Here is a 25128-nt window from a genome sequence, read left to right on the forward strand (position 1 = left end):
CCTCTCTACGTTCTTATTGCACCCTTCTAACATTCAATAACGACATATTGGTACACAAAAATGTAACCTATGCTTCTAAAAACTATGATATAACCTTAGTCAGTACATGAAATCAACTTTTGTCACTGCAGCCTCCAACTAAATTTGCATGTCAAGCATATCATAACCATGTTTTAATGAGATATAATGAATCAAACTATGACTTATAATAATTTAAAATAAAAACATAATGATCTGTTTAATTAGATCTTCGTCTTTTACTTGTAACTATGTCAAATGCACAGGTTAAGTTTTTCTAAGGAAAGAATTAGTTTTTGAGAAAAAAAAGTTTAGAGATTTGTGGAATCACTTGAAATAAGGGGCACAGTTCATTTTTTATTATATACATACTGAGAAATACTCACCAAAAAGCTATGTCGTAAATTTTCGTACGCAAATTAGTTCTAGCCAATCAGAGGAGCGAACTATGGTTTTCACATGTGAAAAAAATGATACGTCCAATCAGAATCGCGAACGATGTTTTTTCACGTGTGAGAAAAATGATACGTCCAATCAGAGGCCACAGAGGTGTGTGAGTTTCGCGCCAAAATTCCCGCCTCTTATTGCAGTTTGCAGCGCCGCTTCGCACACATTCAACGAGAAAAATTTTACTCAAAGAGTTTTTCGCTAAAAAAGAGAAAAACATTTCGGAAATGGAATGGAATAGTTTCGTTTGTTTCACTGTCGATAAAGAAAACGGTAGAGAGCCGGCGAAACAACAGCGGAAAGGGAAAAACAGAACGAGACGTAAGCTTTTGTTGTGCTTTTTGTCGGAGCTACTTTGCCTTTCATTTAAGCTTAAGCTTATATTGAAACCGGCCATTTTACTTAAATTTACTCATTTTCAATTGTGCATTGACAACAAACAGTTAAGATTACTTATAGTTCTTGGATTACCTCATATCCTTACCGTCATTTATGTTTTTAACAAACGTTTGTACTAAAAAGCTGATACTTCGTTTTCTTTGTCATTTTTCGGCAAGTGTGTAGCGGCAAATAAGCATTTTTGAAAGATTTAAAATAAAAAGGCCGCCAAAATGATGAATGTCTCGGTATGTATATAATAAACACAATACCACATGGAAAGTGCTTTGTACGATATTTACGCACTCGTTTTTGTATCAGAAATCTTACTCGTTCGCTGCGCTCACTCGTTCGATTTCTGATACGTCAACAACTCGTGCGTAAATACCGTACGCCAGCACTTTCCACGAAGTATTCTCTATATATGGATTGTCTAACACGTATATATTATAGTGGAGGAAAAGGTTTGGGCTGCTATTTTTGAAACAAAAATGACGATAATTATTGATTTTTGTGCCTTTGCTGGTATGTAAATTGATATTTCAAAATTACATTATACAATGTTATTTTTGAAAAAGAAAAGATATCACAAACATTGGGCATCGTAAGAAATTGAAGTTTCCAAAAAAAAATCTTAACTGACCTTTACTTTCAAATAATGATTTTAGAGTCATAAACTTAGAAATAATTAACTCAACAAATGAAATTGTCTTCTCAATAAGGCGAATTACCACTTGTTCCTGTACATTCCCTCTGCATCTGCTAAGTATTAGCCACCTCAGTTCAAAGCCATACGTTAACTGAAGAGCCATTTGCTTACTTGCATGTGACCAAAAATAATGTTGCTAACACATCTTGAGTGAGAGAGGTGTTTGCCAAGGCTAGTTATTTCCAACACCTTTTAACATTTCCCCTTGCGCTGTTAGTTTACAGTACATTTAACAATGCATACTAAACCCTTCTACATTTTGAGGCAACTGTATACACATTTTATATAATCATACCCATAGGAGCACCAATTTCTCCATTCAGCAGTGTAGATCCAGCCTACTTTCTCCATAAAATAACATCTTGCTTATAATGTCAATGTGTCTGCATATTCCAGCATAATCTGTAGTGTCATTAGTCTGGTAACAACAATAGCTCTCTAATTCATCTGCAACAGTAAGTCAACCATAGTTTTTGACCTGCCTGCACAGCTCTGCACTTTAAGCAGCTTGTTACGTTTGCCAGTGGAATCATGTTTACAGTCATGTTCAATGCTGTGATGTGACTGTTTTGATTGTCCATGTTGCTTCACTACTGGTAGACTGTACGATGTACATATTCACCACTAGCAAGCATTAGCCAAATTCCTGCAGTCTCTCCAACCTCTGAACATAGAGAGGTATAGTCTAGGACACTATACCACGAAAGTGTGAATGGACAATGATGACATCAAAGCACTTTTGTACATATAGAATCCAGTGTTTTCTATCAGGTGACTTGATACATGAATGTAGACTGAAGCATTTCATGCTTTATGCACCTCTGCAGAAACTAGTCTAACCTTGTTTTCTTTCCTTCTGTAACTACAAACTGCATACAGTCACTTTGTATTATTCACAACCAGTCACCAGTATAACCTGGTTTAACATTGGTAGGTTAATGCGTTTCTAAATGCTAGAGTTTCTCTTGGTTATTACTCTCTATAGGTCTGTTTTGCCATACAACATTTTGCTGTTGCACCAATTTTTGGCGTTTGATATCTGGTTCATTATCGGTACTTGCTGGGGCTTGAGTTGTGCTAAGTGCTCGCTTGGCGCCATTCATTGCCATGGAAACAGCAGCAGTAGTGGCAGCCGGTGAAAGCACTCCCAATGGAGATGTTTCAGGAGTAAGTGATGCAGTTGTTACTAGGGGGAGTGGCAAAGGGTTGGGAACTTTAACTACTTGTGGTTTAGAAGCAGCTTCCTGGGTTGGTCCAGTCGGTGAGACCCCAGGGGTTGGGATGGGTGTAAGCAGGCCAGCTGAAATACAGACAGATCAGAGCAAATAAAATTCAATAACAATTCAACATCCAACCTACTGAAATGACAAAGTCATATGATCAGACACAAACTTCTGACCAAGGGAAGAACAAATGGCTCATCATGGAAGAGGACTTGGTTAGCGATAATTCCAGTTAGCAGTGCTCCATCTTGTCTTTTTCTCCAAGTATTTCCTAAATTAGTAAGTTCTGTACCAGTAAAATGGAATCACTCGATTATCAAGCAGTACAACCTTACAGATGAACCCAATAATAATAATCACCAACGTCAGGCCTGAAAAACCTGGTTGTACATGTACTAACAAGGTGGTCATATTAGTTAACATGGTTTTAAGGAAACAAAAAGAAGGGTGTCCCAAAGCAGAATATTAATTTTGTGGTAGCACTTTTGATGCTTCCCGTCATTTCCCAATAAAATGGTCTTTGAAACTTCTTCATTTCTCTACTTGTCTTCCCCAATTTTCTTTTCACAGGATTAGCCCTGTGCTTAGTCGCAGTAAAAAGGACGTGGATCACAAGGGCAATTAGTGGTGATTTAGATGTAATGTAATGTTTACCTGAGCTTTGAACAGCTGTCCCAGATATGACCTGTGAAGGAGGCGGTTGTTTTACTAAATGCACAGCCAATGGTAAGGTAGTAACTGCTAATTTTGTTTCCAGCTGTGTTGCATTCTCTATGGGTGACTCCTCTCCAGATGACTGAGAAAAACCATTTTTCTCCGAATCAGCCCCCTCACCCTCCTTAACCATTGGCAAGGAAGACTTGATCACACTCACAGCCAGAGGGGGTGCTACTATCTGGGCAGCAGCGATTGACTGGAAGGAGACAGCTGATTTAACGATAGCTGCTGCCGCCTGAGGTACTGTAGGAACAGGAGGGGGTAATCCTGCTGGTGGGATGGCTGGAGGCGATGTGGGAGTTGGTTTGGCTTGAGATATGATCCCATCTGGTGTCTGGGCGACTGTTTTAGTAGGTGAATTTTCCTGTGGTGTGTGACCTATAGGAGCAGTGGGAGCATGAAACTGAAGTCCGTGTGTTGGCGAGGCAGGTGCGGATCTGTGTTAAAAAATAAGTAATTTGTTTAACATTACCTCTTGATAGAATCATGTTACTAAAGGTGCCACTGATGTAGAAAAAAATGCTTTGAAATAGACTAAGTGGCTGTGTTAATGCTATGAGCTACAAGGACAAAAGAAATACTCTTACATACGGGTGTACAGACTGACACACAGACTTACAAAGACATTGATAGCCAGTTCACACAAAAAACTAAAACCGTGTAACATTGTCAATAGTCTCACCTGCATGATAACTGAGAAAATGGTGGCCTAAAACAGGGCACTCCTCTTTGGCGTCTTTTACGGAATGCTTGCTCTGCCAGCTTCTGCTCGCATGATGGGTCAATCCGCCAGAAAGAACCTTTACCGGGTTCATCCTGTGCACGTGGCACTTTTACAAAGTAACGGTTCAGGGATAAGTTGTGACGAATGGAATTCTACAAATAGACAAAAACTTCCTTGGTTCATCATTCACTGAAATTAAGGATTATGAGTTAGCAGTTTGGTCCTCACAAAAGGCCTTAATAGGGACCTTAAGATCCAATGACGGCGACGGCAACGGGAACTTCAAAAAAACAATAGGTTAATATTAGCAAAACAACAACTTTGCATGTGCATCATGCTTTTTTGTACATTTCTTTGCCATCACTGCATGACTACGACGAGAAAATGCCTAATTTCACGTTTTATGGAGGACGTAAACAAGCTACTATGAAATTTTCTTTCTCTTTCTGAACTCGGATACGGTTTTTCAGGAATGCAGCTCCAGGAGAGTTCGCCTACATTTGACAAAGTAAGTGAGTTGGAACTGTCGCGATGAAGATTGAATGAACACGAATTCACTTTTTAAGCTATGTTTTCACTGCCGTTGCCGTCCTCGGATCTTAAGGTTCCTAGTAATAAGAAAGCTACTACAACTACATATGTTGCTAGTTGTGCATAAGTGTACACCAGCCTTTAATTTGCAGTAAACTCATTTACGTGGGATATTTACCTAACATTAAATTTTTAATCAACATTACTGACCTGCCAGCCTTTGTCAGCACTGCGATAATATGGGTAGTTCTTGGTTATATGAGTGTAAATACCACTCAGTGTTAGCTGCTTATCATGGGCAGACAGGATAGCCTGGACTATCAACTGCGCATAAGAAAATGGTGGCTTTCCATCATCCTTGTTTCCTCCATCTCCTCCTCCAAGGTTGGGTTTTTCCTCCTCGGCTAAAGCTTGGGCGTCCTGAGCGGCTAATTCTGCCACAGCATGTAAGTTTGGAGCGTAAATGTGATTGGAATCCCCGCGGGGACTGGCGGGACACGAGTTGGGTACACTATATGCAAAGAAAACAGTCAATGAATAACAACAGACGAAACTAAACTCTGAATAAGTCTGTCTGCAAAACAGCGCAGAAAACCTTGTTTTGGCCCCTCTATCTGTGTACCATGATTTGAAAAACTGTTTAAAGGGAATCCCCCCCCCCCCCCCCCCTATTCAGTTGTTGTAAATTCATTCAAACTTCCATTTCTACTTCTAACAAACAGAAAGACCACTATATACAGTAACCAAGCATTTGGCATCAATATCCTCGTTTTTGGCTTTTGATAGTATTCTGTATGACTGTTTTACAATTTTGGTTACACGTAAGTAACACAAAGAACATTCCAAATGATGGTGTTAATAATGACAGAAAAATAAATAGAAATAGCCATATTTAACATTTATTTTTCAACTGTAAGAAACAATTAATTCAAAACAATTTAACACTTAATTTAATATAACTATTGCAGTTGCCTGTATGAAGCAGTTTTACCTTCACTATGAAAGGTCAATGTACTGACTGGACTGCTACCCACACCACATTAATACTAGGAAAAAAACTGATGAAGTGGCATTACAGTAATGAAGATGAAATTGGCTTTTGTTCACTTAAATGAGCTTACAATAATTTCTTGCTCAAGCCACTAAATTCGGGACATAACGTGTCTGTTAAATTCCACAATTTGTGCAAGCCTGACAGAGATACCAGCCATCACTCTTCAAGCAAAATCATTACCAGATACAATTTCCCGGATACCAACAACAGCACATCACAATAATCAATGGTTTTTAGAAGTCTTGAGCAGTTGAAACTCCAAACCATCACTCACTGGAATTTAGAGATGTCTCAATGAATTTGTTATTTATATATATATGATTACAAAATTACACCGTTTTCCATTTGCAATGCTTGCTTTTCCCGCCCAAAAAACAAGCTGAGAAAATCATTACAAACAATTTCTTGAGCTATAATAGCACCCGTTTAAACAATAAGTATTGTGCAATCATTTTTACACTGCTTTTATTAGAGGTTTTGAAGAAATAACATGACTGTGCAAGGTAAGATTTGTTTGAAACTATTCACACAAATGAACTCGTAAGTATCAAGCAGTGGTCAAAACACGCTGTTTTTAAATGGAGAAATTTTAACTAACAACATCGACCTACTGTTTTTGTATGTACTGATCTTGTACAAAACAAAGCGATCAAAAATAAAAACACACGTAGACGCGGCTCAACTGTTATTTTTAAACGCGTGCCAAGGAAATAATTGTACAAACTATTTAAAACATCTGTACAAAATTATTTTGTGCCAGAGGGAGAAGATATATCTCTTTGTTTGCAAGTAAACAAATAACGCCAGCAATCTCGAAGAATATTTGAAAGGTAAATTTTAAGCCACACGGCAATCGACAAAATAAAGTCGCCAGTATTTTTATGTATAACGTTTAGGATTTCTTTTCCTTTTAACTGTTTTGATTATGCTTAAAAACTTTCCATTACTGCCAAACAAAATAAACATTGCCATGCGCAGACTAAACAAGACACCATGGATTTGAAATTGGCGTAGGTCGGAAATAATTTCCATAACATGCGGATTGCGAAACACGGAATCAGTGGCTAATCTGTATATTTTCCGCGATTTCTCTTCAAAGTAAGCGCAAAGTACAATTATCACTTTTTATTTCAGCAAACGTCAGAAAATTGAGTTATAGAAGGAACTGAGTTGAACGAAAGCAAGAGAGTTTTATAAGCCAGAGGCACGTAGCCAGCTTCTGAAACAAGAGAGGGCAGCGAATCGAACTTTCCCAATTAAACACGTGGTGACAGTAATAAATAAAATTTATCTTGCTTGTGTCTCAACAAAATTTCTTCAATATATCAAAAGAAATTGCTTTTGCGAAAAGGCTTAATAAGATCACGAATAAGAAACTGCTGTTATCCCAAACTATTTTTTACATGCACGCATGCATAAAAATAAACAAGTGGTTTACTCGGCAAAGGGTAAGCTTATATCAGTTTCGATATAAGCGACCACAAGAGTTTTTCCACGGTTATACCAGGTCACAGTTAAATAATAAAGAACCTGCGAGGTCAAAACATGCGTGTGTAAAATTATTGAAAATAGAAATAAGCTCACAAAAAATCTGAAAAGTTCACGGTTGACTCAATTCACTGTGACCCCGGGAGCTGAGTTCAATGACAAATCGCGTCAAACAACAAGAACATTTCAGTACCTTATGGTTCCCGTTGGAGACGGGACTGGCGAAGTGAGGTTTGCATCTGACTGTGGGATGTTTATTCGGAGCGGTGGTAGCAGCTTTGTTCTTGGCGGACTTGGTACACGTTTCGGGGTCTTGTCACTTACCAAAGACGTAAACCGAACTTTCACATTTGTGGACGGAAATCGCAGCACACAACTGAAAGAAATCAACAATTAACACTCTTTGCCATGTAAGAGAAAGAATAAAGTTAAAATTGGCTGCATAAAATATTGCTCAACAAAGTTTACAGTTTGTATACATACGCGTAAGGCAATTTCAACGGAGGTGCTCCTCGTCTGTGGAAAACACCGTCAACAAATATCCCGTTCTTGCCATTGCAACTGAGAAAGAAGTCTGGATTTTCATATTTCAGCTGCAAGTGCTTCCTTGAAACAAAACTTGAATGCCCCATGTTGACGTCCACGCTGCCAAGACTGCTGTTTCGACCGATAATAATCAAGCTCTGTCGAACCAAATATTCAAACTCACGACCTTCTAGTTTAGCTATAGGAGTAACGGTGTTGACACCGGACCACAGTTGTCTTGCAGGGTTAACAGCGCCTGATTTTAGGGCCAGTAGTGCATAAGCATCGCTCTCCTGATCTTGACTTGGCGAAGACATCATCAAATGACAGCCACGATTCCAAATTCCCTTGCGTAGCAGAAGAAAAAGGATCAAAGCAAAACAACAACACGAGGAGAAACATACGGGAAAGTCGGCAAAATAATGATCGCCAAATTTGGTCATCAAAACCAAATTTGGAAGTGCCGGGTTTGTGCCCACGGGCCAGTCTGTTGTCAAGCGAATGATTGCTCAAGACCAGCCAAATGAGAAGAAAAGAAAATCAGCTGGAAATAGAAAATAAAAACAAATCAATTTTGTTTCTTTTAATACTTTGCTCCCCTGCATCTCGTCATGTCCAGATACTGACGAAACGCCTGAGTACTCTTCGAACGGAAAAGTCATCTTTGCTCACAGAATTAACTGTGGAGCCTGTAAAGCCCAGATGGCCCCAGTTGTTCAGTAGCTGGATAGCGCTATCCACCTTAAGAACAACTGGCGCCTGCTTTTTACTCATGCTTCCTTTAAACTAAATTTGTACGTTTTACTTCCTTACCGACGCGACCCCCTCAGTGTACTTAACTTATTAACCTCTTCAGTTAATTTACTGTTAACATTTCATTTATGTTAGAATTTTTAGTTAGCTAATTATATGTAATTAGTTAGTTAGACTATATTGTATTGACTGCAAACAGATTTTGTAAATAAATTTTGTAGCATGATTTGTAAAGCGTCATGGACAGTTCGTGAAATGACGCTATATAAATATGAAACTTATAATTAACTTATTATCATTGTTATTATTACTTCAATTCATGTTATGATTATTAGTTAACTGGTTCATTATATTATGAATAGACAAAGTCCATGAGTATTCTGCAGCATAGAAATTCAAGAGAAACTGTCGATGCCGATGCATGTATCCTTCCCGCTCTTGTTTTAGGGAGCTTAGGCCTGTGCGCAAACGCAAACGTCGTGCTACTTCCGTGCCAAGCTGGCTCGACTGTAGCTCGACTGCAGCACCACACTTGCACGACTTGGTTTCCGACGTCGAATCCTGATTCAGTCGAATAGAACGGCTGTCGCCGAAAACGGAACCCAAAAATAAAGAAACGGTTTAGCAAAATTTAAAATGTATTCCAATGTATTTATAATTTATGAATTGAGTTTGGCACGGCGGTAGCACGACGTTTGAAACCAGAGCTACTGCTGTGTACACGGTAGTAGCACGACTTGGTTTCAAACGTCGCGCTACTGCCCTGCTAAAGTCGAATTTAATTCGATCAATTGATTTCGGTACGGCAGAAGTACGGCCTTTTGAAACGAGTCTCAATCAAGGGCTACGGCCGGCGTTGAGTCAGCGACGACAACGGAGAAATGCAAAAAAGCAAGTTTTATACTCCGCAAAACAACGCTGAACGCGATCACGCTTTATTTAAGAGGTAGATTTTTGTAAAGACTTTCTAATTTCACGTAAACGCAGATAATGTTATTTGAGGCAGAACTTGAAAAATGAAATAACTAATAAGCATCCTCTTCGAATATAGAGCCCCCTCTCTACTAAGGGCCCGTTTGCCTAAGCGGGTTACTTCATCTACCTGAGGTTACCACCTCCATGTAAACAGGCTCCTGGAATAGTAAATAAGCATCTACTTAATGAATGATCTGATGATCTGGGTCCCCCCTTCATTACATACCAGGCCCCAGTTGTTCAAAAGCTGGATAGCACTATCCACCAGATAAATCTCCATCCAGTGGATAACGCAATTGGTTTCCCTAATACTAATCCGCTGGATAGTGTTTTATCCGCTGGATAGTGCTTTCCACCTTTTGAACAACTGGGGCCAGAAGTTCAATTCAAAATTTCTCGCGAGATTTAATTTTAAAGTACCTATAAATGACTGATTTGGCTGCGCTTTTAAACTTTACTTTCCGAGATCTTTCGGGAGAAAGGTATGGGAGAAAATCTCTTAAACGCTTAGCTTCTTTGCGGTTTCTGATTCGTCCAAAGTTCGTATAACTCTCGCAACCGCCTCGGTATGTTATGTTTATAAGTGCCAAGTATAAATGGTCACGGGCAAAGCGAAAAAATATGTGCTAGGGTTTCGATCATTCAGCCAATTTGTAGACAACTGTCACAGTATAAAATATCAGTACGAAACTGAGAAGCAAAGTTTACTGAATTTCGAATTAAGGTCAATTTTGGAGACCACGCACTTCAAAACACAAAGTACAAATTTTGTTTGAAGCTACTTTTCCAGGATGTCTTTTTACTGAGAATACGTGAAAAAAAGAAAACTTTAAATAAAATACAATTGACCACTCCAGAAAATACCATAACTTACCATAATGCCCTTTGTTTGTCACCCCAAAATTTTGCATAAGCATTGTCTTCAGTTTCTCTTGGGAGTTAAAATGGCCCCAGGAGAAACTGAAAAAAATGCGTACGAAAAATTTTGGGGTGACAAACAAAGACCATTATGGCATGTTATGGTATTTCTGGAGTGGGCAATTGCCTCCACATTCCAAATTCGTACTCGTATTCGACTTCGTACCTGTAGTCAAATCTAAAAGAAGCCTATACTTAGATTCAAAGCGATTATTCGACAAAAAAGTTTTCAGACAACTTTATTATTTCACAAACAATTTGAACACATAAATACTTTACATGTGGGAAGACAAAAAATAGAAACGGAGTGTTATGAAGTGAAGCGATTCCTTTTTAGGAATCAAAACGTAAAACAATGAATGCCTAACATTCGACGAATGGATATAAAAATATTTGTTAATTGTTCTGGCATGACATGTAGTGCTGTAATAACAACTCGAGACCTCAAACGAAGATGTTTTACATTTTGTACAGAGGGAGCTAATCCATGATTAGCAAAAAAAATAATTTAAGCGGTTTGAAAAAGATGGTTGAAGGAGGTGGATAATGATTTTTTTATAGAAAGCCTGTATTTCTAGAACAAAACCGTGGTGTTTTGATAAAATTTAAGCTTCTGCAAAAAGGAAAAAAAACTTCTTTCACTACGTGAAAAAGTGAAAAAAAAAAGCACACTAACATACTGACTGCTGTATTTCAAACCAAGAAATTCACTCTTAAAATGAGGAAGTCACAAGACTTAAGCGCCAATCATAGTTTAACACCAGAAAAACACCAAAACAGTGGTGAGACGTTTTCTGAGTGGCGCGGGAAACACACTGGCAAATAAAGACACGATTTTTTTTTCACACGCTTAACAGCAAGGCAACTCCTGCCAAGGTCCATTTGGCTGGAGGCTCCTTTGTCTTCAGGAAGAAGTTCCAGACATAGGTTGGACCGCGCTGCCTTGTCTTGTATACTGGACACTCGTACACGTTCTTGGTTTCTTGTTTGTCTACTGGGATGGCTCTTATAAACATGACCGGCATGCCTGGTGTGAGTTCTTTTAGTCTTGATTCAGCGATCATGCCGGTCTGCGTGTCCCAGCGAGCTCCTTCCATGAACAGACCATGCACGTAGGCGCCTTCCCTTGGCGGACTGTTGAAGTCTTCTTTGTTTTTCTTTGTTACGTCCACCTGTTGAAATAGACTATGTCAGGATCTTGACAAGACATTTGTTGGCATGGTTTAGTTGTTCGAATGAATTAAGCTAAGAACAAATCTAGGACGTAGTTACAATACAATTCAAATGCTGTGTTTACAGTAAATGCAGAGCTGGAATTAACCAGATTTTGAAACACTTGGCCTTGGGATCGTCAAAGGCAAAGTGGTGCCTTTAACCTTCCTCCATGAATTGAGCGATTACATTTGCTAGAACGAAAGGGAGTTCCGGGAACGGCACAAACAGAGCGTCTTACACGGAGTTTAAGCAACGACGTTTTTGAGAGACGCATGTCAATCGGAAGTGGACTTTTTGAACTCTTCGGCCGTGATTCAGAACAAATTCCTGGGGAAATCGTCCTCATAAAAGAAAAGAGACTTACCAATACACACTACGCATATTTAAAGAGAAAAACGCTGACTTCCGATTGACGTGCGTCGCTCAAAGACGTCGCTGCTAAAACTCCCTAGATCGCGCGATAGGTTATAATGTACCAGTCAGTAACAGAAAATGGCTACATTCTCAGTTCGTCTACTAAAATAAATAAAATAACAATAACAATAATTAACCTGTAAAGCCATTTTGTCCAAAGGCCATTCGTTCTTTCGCGCCATAGACTGCTCAATAGCTGTAAGGAAGGACTGGGGGTTAAAGAAGCCAGACAGCCACACGACATTAGGAAGACAGAAGTCGGACGTCCAGCTCTCCAACTCTTTAATTCGCAGCAGTAAGTCAACAAACCATGCGGCCAGGCCTGACATAGATGGGTAAGCACGGCGCGTCCAGGATTCTGGGACATCGTCGAGGAAGAGAGCATTGCCCAGCTCCTCCATGTCAGCGGTGATGGTCAGTTCACCCTACAAGCAACGCAATGTAATTATCCTTCTGTCCATATTTGCGTCTTTAAAAAACAATTTTCAAGATTTTGGATGTTGTCAAGAACTAGCCTGTGTGTTTGTCCCAATTTCTCGTTCTTTCCTTCCCCCTTCCCTCCTCCTTTCAACGCCTCAAACGAGTCAAAACATTATCTCCCTTGGTTTATTCTCAAGTTAAAAGGCAAGTTGTGAAATTGTTGGTCTGAGATGTTACACTGCAGGAAACCTTGCAACTAAAGACAGCATTACGATGTAATTTCTTTTACATTAGAATTCGGGACTTACTTTGAGACCCAAGTCCAACTCTTTCAGGGACCGTTTGATTTCGCTTGTTAGGATATTCATTCGTTCGCACTCCTGGAAAGCCACCACAGTGTACGGCGTCCGGTCTTCCACACGAGCCATCATCTCGGGCACGTTAAACTCATCCGGCAGTTTCTCTAGGATTTCATCCAAAACCTGTTTGACCTGTTTGTGGAATAAATAAGTCCATTTAAAAGCATGTTTTAACTCTCCAAAGCTATGAACAGTAGATACACAAGACGATTTTCGTTACTCTGCAAACTACAGTTCTACCGTAGAGAGGAGGAAGGAGAGGAAAAATGCCGCGCCCCTTATCCCCTGCAACCTTTCCCTTCACAGTGAAAGTAATAAACATAAGACTACTTATTGATCACAAATGGCTAACAGAGCAATTGGTGTACAAAACTTCAACGGAAGTAGCCATTCTTCTTATCCAAAAACAGGAATTATATTAGAGTACTACGACTTCAGTATGGTTTTTCCTCTTTTACTGCAGTGAGCACTGTGTTTTGTCTAAATATACCCCCTTCTTCATTGAGCCCCCTATCCCTTAGGCATGCTTAAAGAACTTTTTAACCCTTCCTCCCCCGGTTGAGGTGCTTAAAAGAGGATTAACACTAAGTAAAGCAAGGGAAAAAGGGATGGGAATCTGAATGCTGATAACCCACCTTTTCCTCGCGAGTCTGTCCTCCACCGCTACCAGCACCCGCATCTCTGGGTTGCATCTCCAACACGGTGCGGAACAGGTTATCGGAGGTAGCTGTTAGGAAACCGATTTCAGCGTTAGGGTGCAGACCATACAGGTAGGGACTCTCAGCCGGCAGCACTTCATCGATGTAGTTGTGGTAGGTTTTGTAGTCTGAGTTTGGAGGGATGGGAAATCCTGGAGCCAGGTTCATTTCACCTTCAAGCTGCAAGAAATATTTCAGTAGTCTTAGTGCTGGTTTCTCCAGTCCCTTCCATTCACATTGAAGGTTCTTAGCTATCGCTTATAAAAATCTCAAGCGTGGGAAGAATTAAATGAAGCTTTTCCTTTAATTTGGGATCGAACTATACGTTATCTACTACATCATGTTACATCTAAATAAGTTCTTCCTTCTTTGCTTTTTTTCTTTGTATTTCCTTTGATCATTTACATGTACCTGCTACCTAGAACCTAAATTGTTCAGGGGGCTAACAAGAAAACTAACTGGTTCATTTAGCTTCCTAGCTTGCATATTATTTCCACTAAATTTAATTAATCTTCTCTTAGTATGCTCCTCTACAAGATTGTAATGTCAACCAATTTCATGCCGCTAAAAGCATAAAGATTATTCTATTCTATTCTATCGAAGAAATAGTCTAGTTTAAGAACAGATAATTGAAAGAGGCTCGTGTCGCTCTATCAGCGCGGCACCTGCTGCACAAATGTCATTGAAACAGCGATTTATGTCGAAGATTGATCTCACCATATCTGGTTTCATGTACTCCTCCAGATAAGTCCTGCATAGCCTTCTATCCCAGTCATCTGTGATGTGACCTCCATACATGATCTCACCAAACAAGTAACGGAGATCGGTCCATGGAACCTGGGATAAAGTACATAATATACAAATTTAATCAAACTTCTCTCATTCGCAAGTAAACTAAAGCTTGAGAAACCAATGAGAATTCTGAAAACTTTATCTGTGAAAGCTGCTGTTAATGTCGCAGGGAACTTGAAATACAGCAGAATGAAGCCTTTACACTAAGGTGGCCAGCATCTATGCAAATTTCTTGAAACAAAAGAAAGCGTTTTCAGAACAAAAGAGTTCAACTCCCACAGGATTGGTTTGGAACACCAACATGGCCGCCGTTTCATTGTTTTGGAACACCAATATGGTCACCGTCATGTGAAAACAATATGGAGAGAGCTTACGGTAATGGAAGAATCATGTATATACCTTAGCATTGGCCTCAAGGTAATTGTAGAGTACATTGACACTTATGGTCAAGTCACCAGTGTTGAAGGGGTAAGATCTGTTCCAACCCTGAGGGCCAAACTTGCGCCGCTCAGCTACACAGGCGTGGAAATAACACAGCGCGAACAAGATGCTCTTGAATTCATTCTCTCGTGCGCACATCTCAAGTGTGTCCTAATAACGGAAAGAAATAGGGCAGAAACTATTTATTTATTTTCCATTTACTGCTTACATGTACCCTATCGGTAAGCCACCATCACATCGCTAGGAAAAGGACGATAGAAGATTACAATAAGGGTTGAACAAAAATCTCACGACTTTCTTCTTTTCACGGAAGAAAGATGAGAAACGCATGCGCGGAATTCAGAACGTTTGCTAAGCGCGGGAAAACATGAAATCGACAACAAGCGTCAAGTGCGAGCGAAAATAAAAAAAGAATTCGGGTACTAACGGGGCAAGGTCCTACGCACTGAGGCAAATCTTTGCTGTGTAAGGTTCGCAATTAATTATATGAATGACAAAAAGGAAACGCAACTAATCCAAAGGAAACACAGCTTACCTGGTTAAAGTTATCCAACGCCTGATGTAAGTTAGCCATCATGCCAGTAGGTGGCTCGTTTGTGATTTTGATAGAAGACTCCAGGATTCCTTGAGGTATGATATGTGATTCAGGTGTGCCGGCTGGTTCAGCTGAGATATAGACTCGGTAGTTTTCATGACTTCCTTCACTATATGCTTCCAGCTTCTTCTCAAGTGTTGGCAGCCATTTTTTAACAAGATGGATATTCTAAAACGGCAGTAGGCAAATTAAATCAGCTTATACGCCAACCACGCACTCAGTGAAACACCTTTTCTATCAGCAAATAAGAGATCCAGCAAAAACCTTGCCTAGCCATAAGACTTTGATTTTAATGCGCGGCTAATTCGTCTCAGATCACGGGGTTCGAGGGAAATATTGAGCAGATCGTTTCGGATATATGAAATGTATGTCTGTGAAGGACTGCGAAAACGCCATACGGGAAAGCATAGAGCAAGAATTCAGAAGGCTCTTCGGCTCGGTCCTTTAGAGATGTTTCCCTATACACTGAAATAATCGTCAATGTGTTACTTAAAATGTACGTTGCAGTCAATACTGAACGGACGTCCTGACTATAGTGGTATTGAGTACTACTTAGACAGTCTACAGCCGCCCCCTCAAATCAAATCGAGAGAAATTCTTTTTAGAAGAGGGGGCGGCTGTACACGGGCTAAGTAGGAATATAATGTGTTCTGACTGCTGCGAGATACAGTGGCCAGTCCAAACGCCAAGAGCGGCTACAATTTTCCATGATAGGTTGTTTACCTGTAAAATGACCCAGTGACCTTCTTTGGCGGCTAAGTCAAGACTCTGCTCCGCGACAATTTCCTGACCCTGAAAACACAAATAAAACGTATAAAACAAGAGGCTTTTTACCTTTTTTCTGAACTGAAGGGGAGAAAAGAGACAAAAACGTCTTGTGGTTCAAAGAGGAATCAGTGAAACCTATCGTTAGAGAAAGTTTCGAGAAGATTTTAAAATTCTACAACAAAAACAATTTAGTCATTGTTCACCTGTCCAAGAGAGACGTTATGGAAGTTCTTGTTGTCAAAGGTAAATCCGAGTTTCTTGCCCAGGGCCTCCACGTCTTTGAGTGGATCGACGCCTGGGGAGAGGATGAAGAAGATTGGAGTCCCAGGCCCGCTCTCCTCGTAGGATTTGGCAAACTCGACCTGGCGGTTCTCAGTGTACTTCGCACCCATCTTTTCCTCTACGAAGCCACTACAGAGAACAATAACAAACTACATAAATATTCAAATAAATTCCACAATATGTTTATACCGCTCTTTGCTTTCTAGAGTCCGTGGGAGCAATCTTAAGACTTGTCTAAAAAGATAGCCGAGACTTCATCTGACTTGTTGGATGATGTTGGATCCGTTGATAGGAAGTTTTTAAAGTTTGGACTCATTTAGGTGCCACCTGAAAATGTCCAAATCATCTCGTCTAGCCCGAGAATACACTAAAGCCGTCTCTCCTCGCCGCTAGGGATGTTCCTGCGAAACGTGCCGTCCCTTGTGGCGAGGAGCGAGGACATACGGCTGTATTCGCAGACTGCATCATGTCCAGCCTCGTCCCTAAGCCAATTCGCGCAAAGCGAGTCAGCAGAGGAGGCTTGTAACCGACCGCGATAGCGAGGCCTGGCAAAAAAGGCCCTGATAAGCGAGTAAACGGCTTAGATGATCGCTCGACGAAAAATCTGTTTTTTTTTCTGTAGGGATCATGGAATATCTCGGACGTACGAGATAATTACATCCCTTTGGAACAAACATCTGTGGATAGTTTTAAATGGCAGAAACGAAATGTCAAGTCAAGTTGAAGGTTAAGTCAAGCAGCGCCGCCATTTTGGTTTTCCCGGTTTCTGACAGGTGTTCTCGATAGGCTTGACAGGTGACGTCACAACCGACTCGCCGAGGACAACTGGGAACGAAGCGACTTACATCCGACAATTTCGGAGGAAGTTGGATCCTGCGACATATCAAATCCAGCGTAACTCAGTGACTATAGGTCTTTTACCTGACAGCATAGGTCATTCTGTCTGGTCTCAGCGCCCTCATCATGCATAGCTTCTGTAGCGAACTCTTGTTTTTCCATTCCTGAGGGAACTTTTCTTTTTCAGGACACTCGCTTTCCACAAATTTCTTCCATCTCTTGGCAGATCCTTCAATGTCACGATCCAAATTACGAAATTCTTCCATGTTACTAAGAGCCTACCAAGAACAACACGAAACAAGTCAAAAGGAGTTACCTTACTTTGTCACGTTGAGAGAAAAAATAATTCACTGGGCTAGAGAAAGTGAAGTGACTTGGTAACGCTCGTCTATTATACTTTAAGGAGAGATTGGGACAACAGCCATCTACTGCATTTACAACTTCGATTATTATCGAAATGCATTTATATAAAAGTAGCACGCCTTGTTCTAAAATGTTCTGTATTTATGTTAATTAATCCTCTTTGCTTGATTGCATCTGAAGAATTGAAGAGCACTTTTACCTTGGAACGAAGTATTGAGGGGCACTTGTCGTAAGGACAAGACAAAGTAAATTTTCTCCTATTTCGGAATACGGTGTCTGGGGCAATGCAGAGGGGTGGAGTTCTCTAATTCCGCGTATAGAATAATTTCATACATTCATAAAATCTTTCTTGTGCAGACAAGTGAAACTGGCCCCTGACATTGATACATCACGATAGAATATTGGGCACTAGTCTATAAAAAAAAAATTATTGTCACCTTACCTTAATACCTCCCCAGCAGAGGTTATTGAGAAAGTCGACAGGACTTGTTACGTTCATAACGGCGGGGAAACGAAGAAGGAATTCCAGCTCATGAGGTACAATCTCCTTGTTCATTAATAGAATCTGTACAAAGGACAACAAGACAAATTAGACATCATAGGCATGATAGAAAAAAAGAGAGAGAAGGAAAGATAGAAAACTCGTTTTCACAAGAAATTAAGGACTGCAGCCTTTCCTTGCATCAGGATAAGATGGAAAGCTGGGGTACCGTTAGTGAAAATGAAGGCTTTCTTAAGCAACCTGGGATATACATATCGTGCACACTTGTTGTGCATCAAGCCATGCGTCGGAGGAAGTACAAACGAAAGCAAATCGCGTGGTTGCTGTCAGCTGCAGCTTTACAGCGCTACATTCACACCGCCCCGCCGGAAGTCAAAGAACGAGCATATCAGGCATTGGTGCGGCGCATGAAGTTCAGTCCTCATAGCGCAAAGGGAATTGCAATCAGGAAATGGGTGGAAAGGCGTGCTGCCAGTAAAGAGATATACAAGATGAGTGTGTCTTCCTCGATTAACGAGCTTAACTGGTCATCGCTGCAAGAGCGACGGCACTGATGGACCTAAACGATCCTTAATTCCTTTTATGTAGTTATTTAGCCAGGTGCTTGCATACCATTGCGCATTGACCACCTGTTGCCGTTGGGTATAGCTTGACAATGACAATTAAATACACCCCAAAATTCTCATATTCACGAAAGGTTACGTTCGTTAAAGCCCAAGACACGAGCGTTTCTTATTTAACAAACGCTAATTTTATTAATTAACTCCGTTTTGATTTAAATAGTTCACTAACCCCTGTATATAAATATCCCTGCATTACCTGGAATGCTACTTGTGCTGTAAAGATAAGTTTGTCCTTCTCAAACAATCCTCGCGTGGTGTAAATAAACACTGAGAACGTAATGCAGTCGATCAGGTTGTTGACTCGGAATTTCACTTCCTCTGCTGGTTCAGCTCTGTCAATGGCTTTTTGGAACACCACATTGAAGGCCTATCAAGAAGATAAAAAAGGTCGCATCAACATACACGTTACGTTCTGATCGTGAAGGGCTTTAGACCAAGTGAAATTCAGGACTTAATTTCATATCAGTACCTTAAGAGGGGGCTTATAATGATAAGTATTTTTAAGTTTAGTTCACAGATAGACGGGCTTATAACTGGGGGGAGGGGTGGGGAGGCGCATAAGCGGCAGTTAACGGTAGCCTGTCTGAATACATTTTAATTTCAGGAAGCTTTTGAGTTTACTTTTTTCATGTTTTTGATCACTGTTTTTAGTACAGTCTACCTAGTTTGAAAAATAAAGGTATTCTTAAAGTAGTTTTTTTGCTATTCAATATGTTCAATTTTTTTAAGCGCCGTTAAAAGTATTACTAATCTCGGCACTAAATATGTAAATTATAAATTAAGTCTGGGTAAAATGGAACACTCGAATGCAGGGCTATCCTTCCAAATTGAATTCAATAATTTACCTTCAGTGAGAATTGATATATCGGATTGATCTTGTTCAGATCGTTCAATATGAAGTAAAGAAGCGATGCTCTTGCAGCTGCTGGTCTGTACTGCTCGCGGGCTTCGTTGATCTTGACCTCAGTTGTTTTACCCTCAGCGACTTTAACTTCAATTTCTGCAGCGGTTCGCTTCGTGTTCTCCAAGTTCTCTACAAGAGCGTAATCACCTAAAAAGTTTCCACCTGCAGCGGAGAGACGAGCCAACAAGGAATCCTCCAGCTCTTTGATCTTGATGGTAAATTGGTTCATTTGTTGGGTCAGGTTGGCCTGGAAAGAAATCACAATATATTATTATCTCAACATATTATTATTATAGACACTAGCTTTGGATCCATAATTCCCTTTAATACATGGGGGACAATTTCCTAACAAAATTGACCTGAATTCCAGCGCCTTTTTTAGGAAAAATTCAGTTTTGAAAAAAAAAATTCATTCTTGTGTCATCGCAGTCCTTAACTGCATGTTACAGAAAACAGCGGAAGATAAATCAGAGCTTAAATTATCATGGCAGTTGTGTAATTTACAGCATAAAAACTGCATAACACCAGACAGAACTGCAATCGCATCGATTAGGTATATTTTAATTTTTTTTTTTAATTCAATGTAAAGCATTCTCTACACCGATTTATTAATCTAACGTTCGCCGTCTAAAAAGAAGCCATTACCTTTGTCTCTTCAAGATCTGGTCTCTCCTTTCGTACAACATCAGCTAACAGCTGATCTTCTAAGCCTTCACGTGTAACCGTGAAGTTGATCAGTGTGGTCTGGGCCTGCATCTCAGGTTTGTAATGTGGATTGGCCAGTTTTGTGTGAAGAATGAGACGGAATTCTGGATGGTACTCCACCTCTTTATCGCCCATCTTAATATACCTGAAACCATTAAAAAAAGAGCATTTTCTTAGTGTCCAATAATCTGTTTCTTCTCAAAGATTAGGGTGCTTAAGTAACGACAACTACAACGGCGGTGAAAACATCGCTAAAAAATTTAAATTTGTGCCCTTTCAAACTTTATCGCGTCTATTTGGACCCGCTCAATTTGTCAAATGCAGGCAATTTATCCCAGGTTCAAAAAAGGAATGGAAAATTTGTCGTTGTCGTGCAGTAAACATCAAAGAAATGTACTAAAAAGCGTGATGCACGTCCAGAGCTGTTGGTTTGCTCATAAATCCATTTTTTTACGTTGTCGCTGTGGTTACTTTTAATTAGCTGTTTACTAATGGCTGAAGTGTACAGAAGGGTAGCGCGGTGGTGAGAGGAAAGCACTCGCCTCCCACCAATTTCACCAGGGTTCGAGTCCCGGCGTCGTTGATTGTGATGTTGGTTTCCTCCCTTGCTCCACGAGGTTTTTCTCCGGGTACTCCGGTTTTTCTCTCTCCTCAAAAACCAACTTTTCCAAACTCCAACTGGATGTGTCAAGTTTCTCTATTTCGTTGGGACACTTTGTGCATCAACTGTTTATCAGTTATTGAAACTGTTCGGTGTCACTCCTGTTACATTAGTCTTCTTTGTTTGATGAATTCTTCAGGGTGTCCTAACTTCTGATTTAAAAAAAAAAAACCTACGGTAAGTGAAAAAGCTTCTTGCGGAGGAACAAAACATACCTTCCTTTCTTGATGGTGTTTCGGCCAACCAAAGCATCAAGCACTGGATCCATGCTCTCGCCCATATTTTCAATCAGCACACAATCGCCATTTGCTACTGCTCGCTCAATGGTGTCCAGATATCTGAGCAAGAAAACACAACGGGCATAAGATAAAGTCAAGTCTTACGACTAACTTTGAGAAATACAGAAATTAAATTCATGAATTGGGTCCTAAGTACATCTGCTCTCCCCAATTCCCCCCACCCCCCTTTCCTCCCTCGGCCTCCAGCCCCGAAAACCCTACGCTGTCTACTACCGACGGAGCACTGACACGTAAGGCAAGGAAGGTGTCGAGTGTTGTGAAACCAAATAGACAGAAATGAAGGTAGCTTTAAAAGTGCTTTATTTTTGCGACAAAAAACCACAATTTTGACCCAAGTAGTTACAAAACAATTTCCTGCATAGCTGGCACTATCAGAATGTGTGACTGCTTTAAGGCGAGCTGCGAAAGGCGAGCAGCAATTGTACTTCTTCCCTTCTTCTCACAGCTCTACCCTCAAGTAAAAAACACGCGCGAAATTAAATAATCAAGCACTCCAAATCCCACCAGCTCCACAAGCCAACTGCTCTAAGGGTGGATTTCCACTGTCCGTATTTTTACGTGCGTACGCACGTACATTTTACCCGTTTAAATAAAATCGAGGCAATGTATGAAGTATTGCGCGTAAATGTGAAAGATGAGCGAGGCTCAACTTTTAAGTTTACGCGCGACCTTCTATTCATTGCCTCTATAGTTTTATTTACGCAGGTGGAAATCCACCTTAAGACTAGTTAGAGAAGCATCTTCGTCTACAACTTGCAAGATGATGTTTGTCAGACAATTGGCAAGAATAGCCAAAGCGATTACTCACCCTTTTTGTCCCAGTCTGACCACCCTCAGCTCTTCACCTTCTCTGGTTTTAATCCACTTCACTCCTTGTAGCTGCGGATCTATCATTAATGGCCATCGTTCGCAGTTAGTCAGTATCGTGGCGTTTTCTGTACTCATACGATCGCTTGGCAGGTTTTCGTTGTTCCACTGGGCGATAGTTGCATTGTCAGTCAACAAGGTTAGAGGATCAAGACCTTCCGTTATTTTAATGGGAACCTAAGACAACAAAAACTTCATTTTTCATACTTCATTAAAGTAAGGGTGATAGTAAAGCGGAGACAGAAAGATTAGGGAGCTTAAGCAACGGCGACGGCAACAAGAACGGCAAAAATAGTCAGGTCTCTTAGTGCAAAATATAGGCCGGATCGTTACAGACGTGACAAAAGTGTCAAATTTGGCACAGAGCTTCCTTAGCACCTACCGATTAATACTGGAGGGGGTGCCCGTTACAAATGGTCCTAATTACAGATAAAAGTGGGGGTTAACTTTCACCTATAATAGCAGATTGGGTGTCCTGTGGTGAGTACTCTTCTTGTTTGATTTGGCTAAAAAACATTTGTTGCAAATTTTTAAGTTTTTAATTTGGTAATGTTTAGTTGTTGTTACACTATTCAAAATAGTTTTACATGTACATAATACTGACTAGTGCCCAGTCTCCACACGGTAAGTGTGGCCATGTTCATTGTGCGGACTGTGCGGCTATCAGTGTCACTGCTAAGACTTGCCAGTGATAATATCATTACATATCAATTTAAACAGATCACAAAGCCAGCTTTCAAAGATGTCATACAATAACATAAAACTCAAATGTATTACATCCTAAACGATAAAATCGTAAAGTTTGACATGCCACATGAACGACCTCATGAACCGTAACTGACAACGCGCCCACTTTGTAATTGTGCAGCTAAGATTAGATTATAATTTGCTTCGTTGGTAACCCTGTCCTTGAGATAATGATTAAAACATGTCAACCTCGTCCTCAGGGGGAAAAGGAGGAGCAAGGGTGGCACAGTTGGTTAGTGCGCAGCCTTCGGGGCGAGAGGTCCCGAGTTCGAGCCCGGTGTCAACACCTCCTTATTTCAACTTCTCTTTTTTCTGTGTAGCTTTGACTAGCTTTAAATACCTTTAAAACGGAGAATTAATGGAGAGAGGGGGGTAAAAGGAGCGCACCGTCGACCTCAAGTTTATCACTTATTATTACTGTCACGAGTTATTGACGCAAAATATAGTCGCTTTACCTTTTTCTACCTTTTTATTAAGCCCTGGGGACGAGGTTGTAAAACATGCCTCTCCAGGAATGTTTAACACTCTTTATTTTTTGCACATTTGCATTTAAAAAGAAGTGTATGAGGTCCCTGCATGCCTATACACCTGTAAGCGGCTCATTCACTTCAGAGCCCTTGGACCAGAGTGTTAATGGTACGTCTATACGATCTTTCAAAAAAAAAGGAAGGTCGTCGCGTGTGTTACAATTTACAAACAAACTAACTTCAGAAGAGCTGAAATTTACAGGAACAAGGCCTCTTTTAGCCAACCAATGATGCATCATTTATGAAAATGAATGTAATTTGTTTGATGCAATTAGGCGAATACCCCGTGGTTACGAAATCTTACGATCATGAATTCCTCAAGAGCAATTCAGTTACCAGCTTTTCACAAAATAATGCTGTGGAAAATTACCTAAAATACCAAAAAAGCAAGGGTCAACAATAATTATGGCCTGGTCCCTTATATGAATGGAGTGGTCATGATAAAGAAGCCCATCAGCCCCAACTTTGACCACTCAAACAGATTTTTGACAGATTACATACTGCAAAACTTTGCATTCACTTATGCCTATGTTGCCACACCTGGAGCCTAGAAATCGGCTCCTGGTCACACCTTGTTTTTATTGCTGAATATCATTCTAAAGAGCTTTACGAAATATTTTGTTAGTAGGGGTGTTTTGAACATGATTGATATTTAGAGATGGTGACAAAAACGAACACAGAAATAGTCACAAAACAAGACGCTTGAAACAACCGCAATCTAATATTCGTTTAACACCGATATAATGGCTTCTTTGGCTGCTATACTGACGTTCTTGAAGATGGCCGGTAGTATCACAGCTAGTCCCGGGTTAGATATACCGTTTATTACCAGTTTCACGGTTCCTGAGACTTAGGGCCTGTTAACATAAAGGTGGGAGACCCCAGGTAGGTGAGGTAACCTGCTTAGGTGGGGTAAAAAAATAACTCTCCTTTACATGCAATCTTACAACCCCGCCATCCTGGGGTGCAGTTTCTCAAGATTATATGAATGGTCGCTAACCATGTAAACAAGAAAAATGCTGGCAAACCATGTCTACGCTCACTTGCTGCTCTTGCTGCAACCTTCAGTGTTGTAGCTTTCTATTGTTACCTTTAATAATTATGTGAAGCCACCCAGCGCCAAAGTGAATTTTGCGCGAATTTGATCTATCTCGAATCCGACCCCGACTAGCCTGGGTTTCCTCACCTTGAAACGTTGACATGGCAAAATTTGACCTCAGCTGAGAGGGCTACCCAGTGTGACACACTGGGCTACCCACCTTGAAGGGTGACCCCACCTATCATGTAAACGTGATCAAATTAAAGTGAGAGATTATATGGACAGGCGGGTTACCCCACCTAAGTGGGTTACCATTCCTACCTGGTGTCCCCTGTGCTGTTTTTTGAAGCTTGGGAGAACTTGTTTCTTTTTTTCGTTTATGAGACCAGATTCTTTTTTGTTTGTTTTTGCTTTGTAAAGCTTAGACAAACTGCGGAAATTGTAAATGATATGACTTGTGCCACGGTGCTTGCTTCTCTGTCAAAACATGCACTTGCGTCCAGCAGATAACTGGATAAAGAGAGACTGAAAGGCATCCAGGCCTATGTTAAGCTGAAAAATTAATTACCTCCCTAGGAAAGAACTGTTTTTGGTTCTGTCATTTCGTTAT

General features: G+C 40.4%; 2 protein-coding genes across 2 annotated transcripts in view; both read right to left on the bottom strand.

The window, feature by feature from the left end:
- Positions 1–1250: 1250 nt before the first annotated feature.
- On the bottom strand, positions 1251–8217 carry LOC140940467 (forkhead box protein K1-like). Its single transcript, XM_073389442.1, has 6 exons — positions 7773–8217; positions 7483–7665; positions 4958–5258; positions 4175–4368; positions 3430–3929; positions 1251–2852 (listed from the first exon to the last, which is right to left on the bottom strand). The coding sequence occupies exons 1-6, from the start codon at positions 8132–8134 to the stop codon at positions 2506–2508; spliced, it is 1887 nt and encodes a 628-aa protein (XP_073245543.1). The 5' UTR covers positions 8135–8217; the 3' UTR covers positions 1251–2505.
- Positions 8218–10683: 2466 nt separating this feature from the next.
- The window catches only part of LOC140940469 (dynein beta chain, ciliary-like), a 59183-nt gene continuing 44738 nt past the window's right edge, over positions 10684–25128 (bottom strand). The window contains exons 51-66 of the mRNA XM_073389443.1: positions 22147–22382; positions 21255–21377; positions 20319–20523; positions 19615–19920; positions 18966–19136; positions 18087–18209; positions 17366–17559; positions 16366–16573; positions 16118–16186; positions 15335–15562; positions 14758–14949; positions 14284–14403; positions 13504–13746; positions 12818–13000; positions 12227–12514; positions 10684–11632 (exon numbers count right to left, since the gene is read on the bottom strand). Coding sequence (XP_073245544.1) covers positions 11303–11632; positions 12227–12514; positions 12818–13000; positions 13504–13746; positions 14284–14403; positions 14758–14949; positions 15335–15562; positions 16118–16186; positions 16366–16573; positions 17366–17559; positions 18087–18209; positions 18966–19136; positions 19615–19920; positions 20319–20523; positions 21255–21377; positions 22147–22382 — 3219 coding nt within the window. The 3' untranslated portion in view covers positions 10684–11302. The remainder of the gene's footprint in view (positions 11633–12226; positions 12515–12817; positions 13001–13503; positions 13747–14283; positions 14404–14757; positions 14950–15334; positions 15563–16117; positions 16187–16365; positions 16574–17365; positions 17560–18086; positions 18210–18965; positions 19137–19614; positions 19921–20318; positions 20524–21254; positions 21378–22146; positions 22383–25128) is intronic.

The sequence above is a fragment of the Porites lutea genome, chromosome 6 (assembly GCF_958299795.1).
Source record: "Porites lutea chromosome 6, jaPorLute2.1, whole genome shotgun sequence".
Lineage (NCBI taxonomy): Eukaryota > Metazoa > Cnidaria > Anthozoa > Scleractinia > Poritidae > Porites > Porites lutea.

Bases quoted from the DNA above. Each gene is read 5' to 3' on its own strand.
- LOC140940467 (XM_073389442.1), bottom strand. From the start codon at position 8,134: ATGATGTCTTCGCCAAGTCAAGATCAGGAGAGCGATGCTTATGCACTA. The intron at 7,666-7,772 runs GTATGTATACAA...GATTTCTTTCAG, and splicing joins CCGTTGAAATTGCCTTACGC to TTGTGTGCTGCGATTTCCGT. The intron at 3,930-4,174 runs GTGAGACTATTG...TTTTTAACACAG, and splicing joins TTTTCTCAGTTATCATGCAG to ATCCGCACCTGCCTCGCCAA.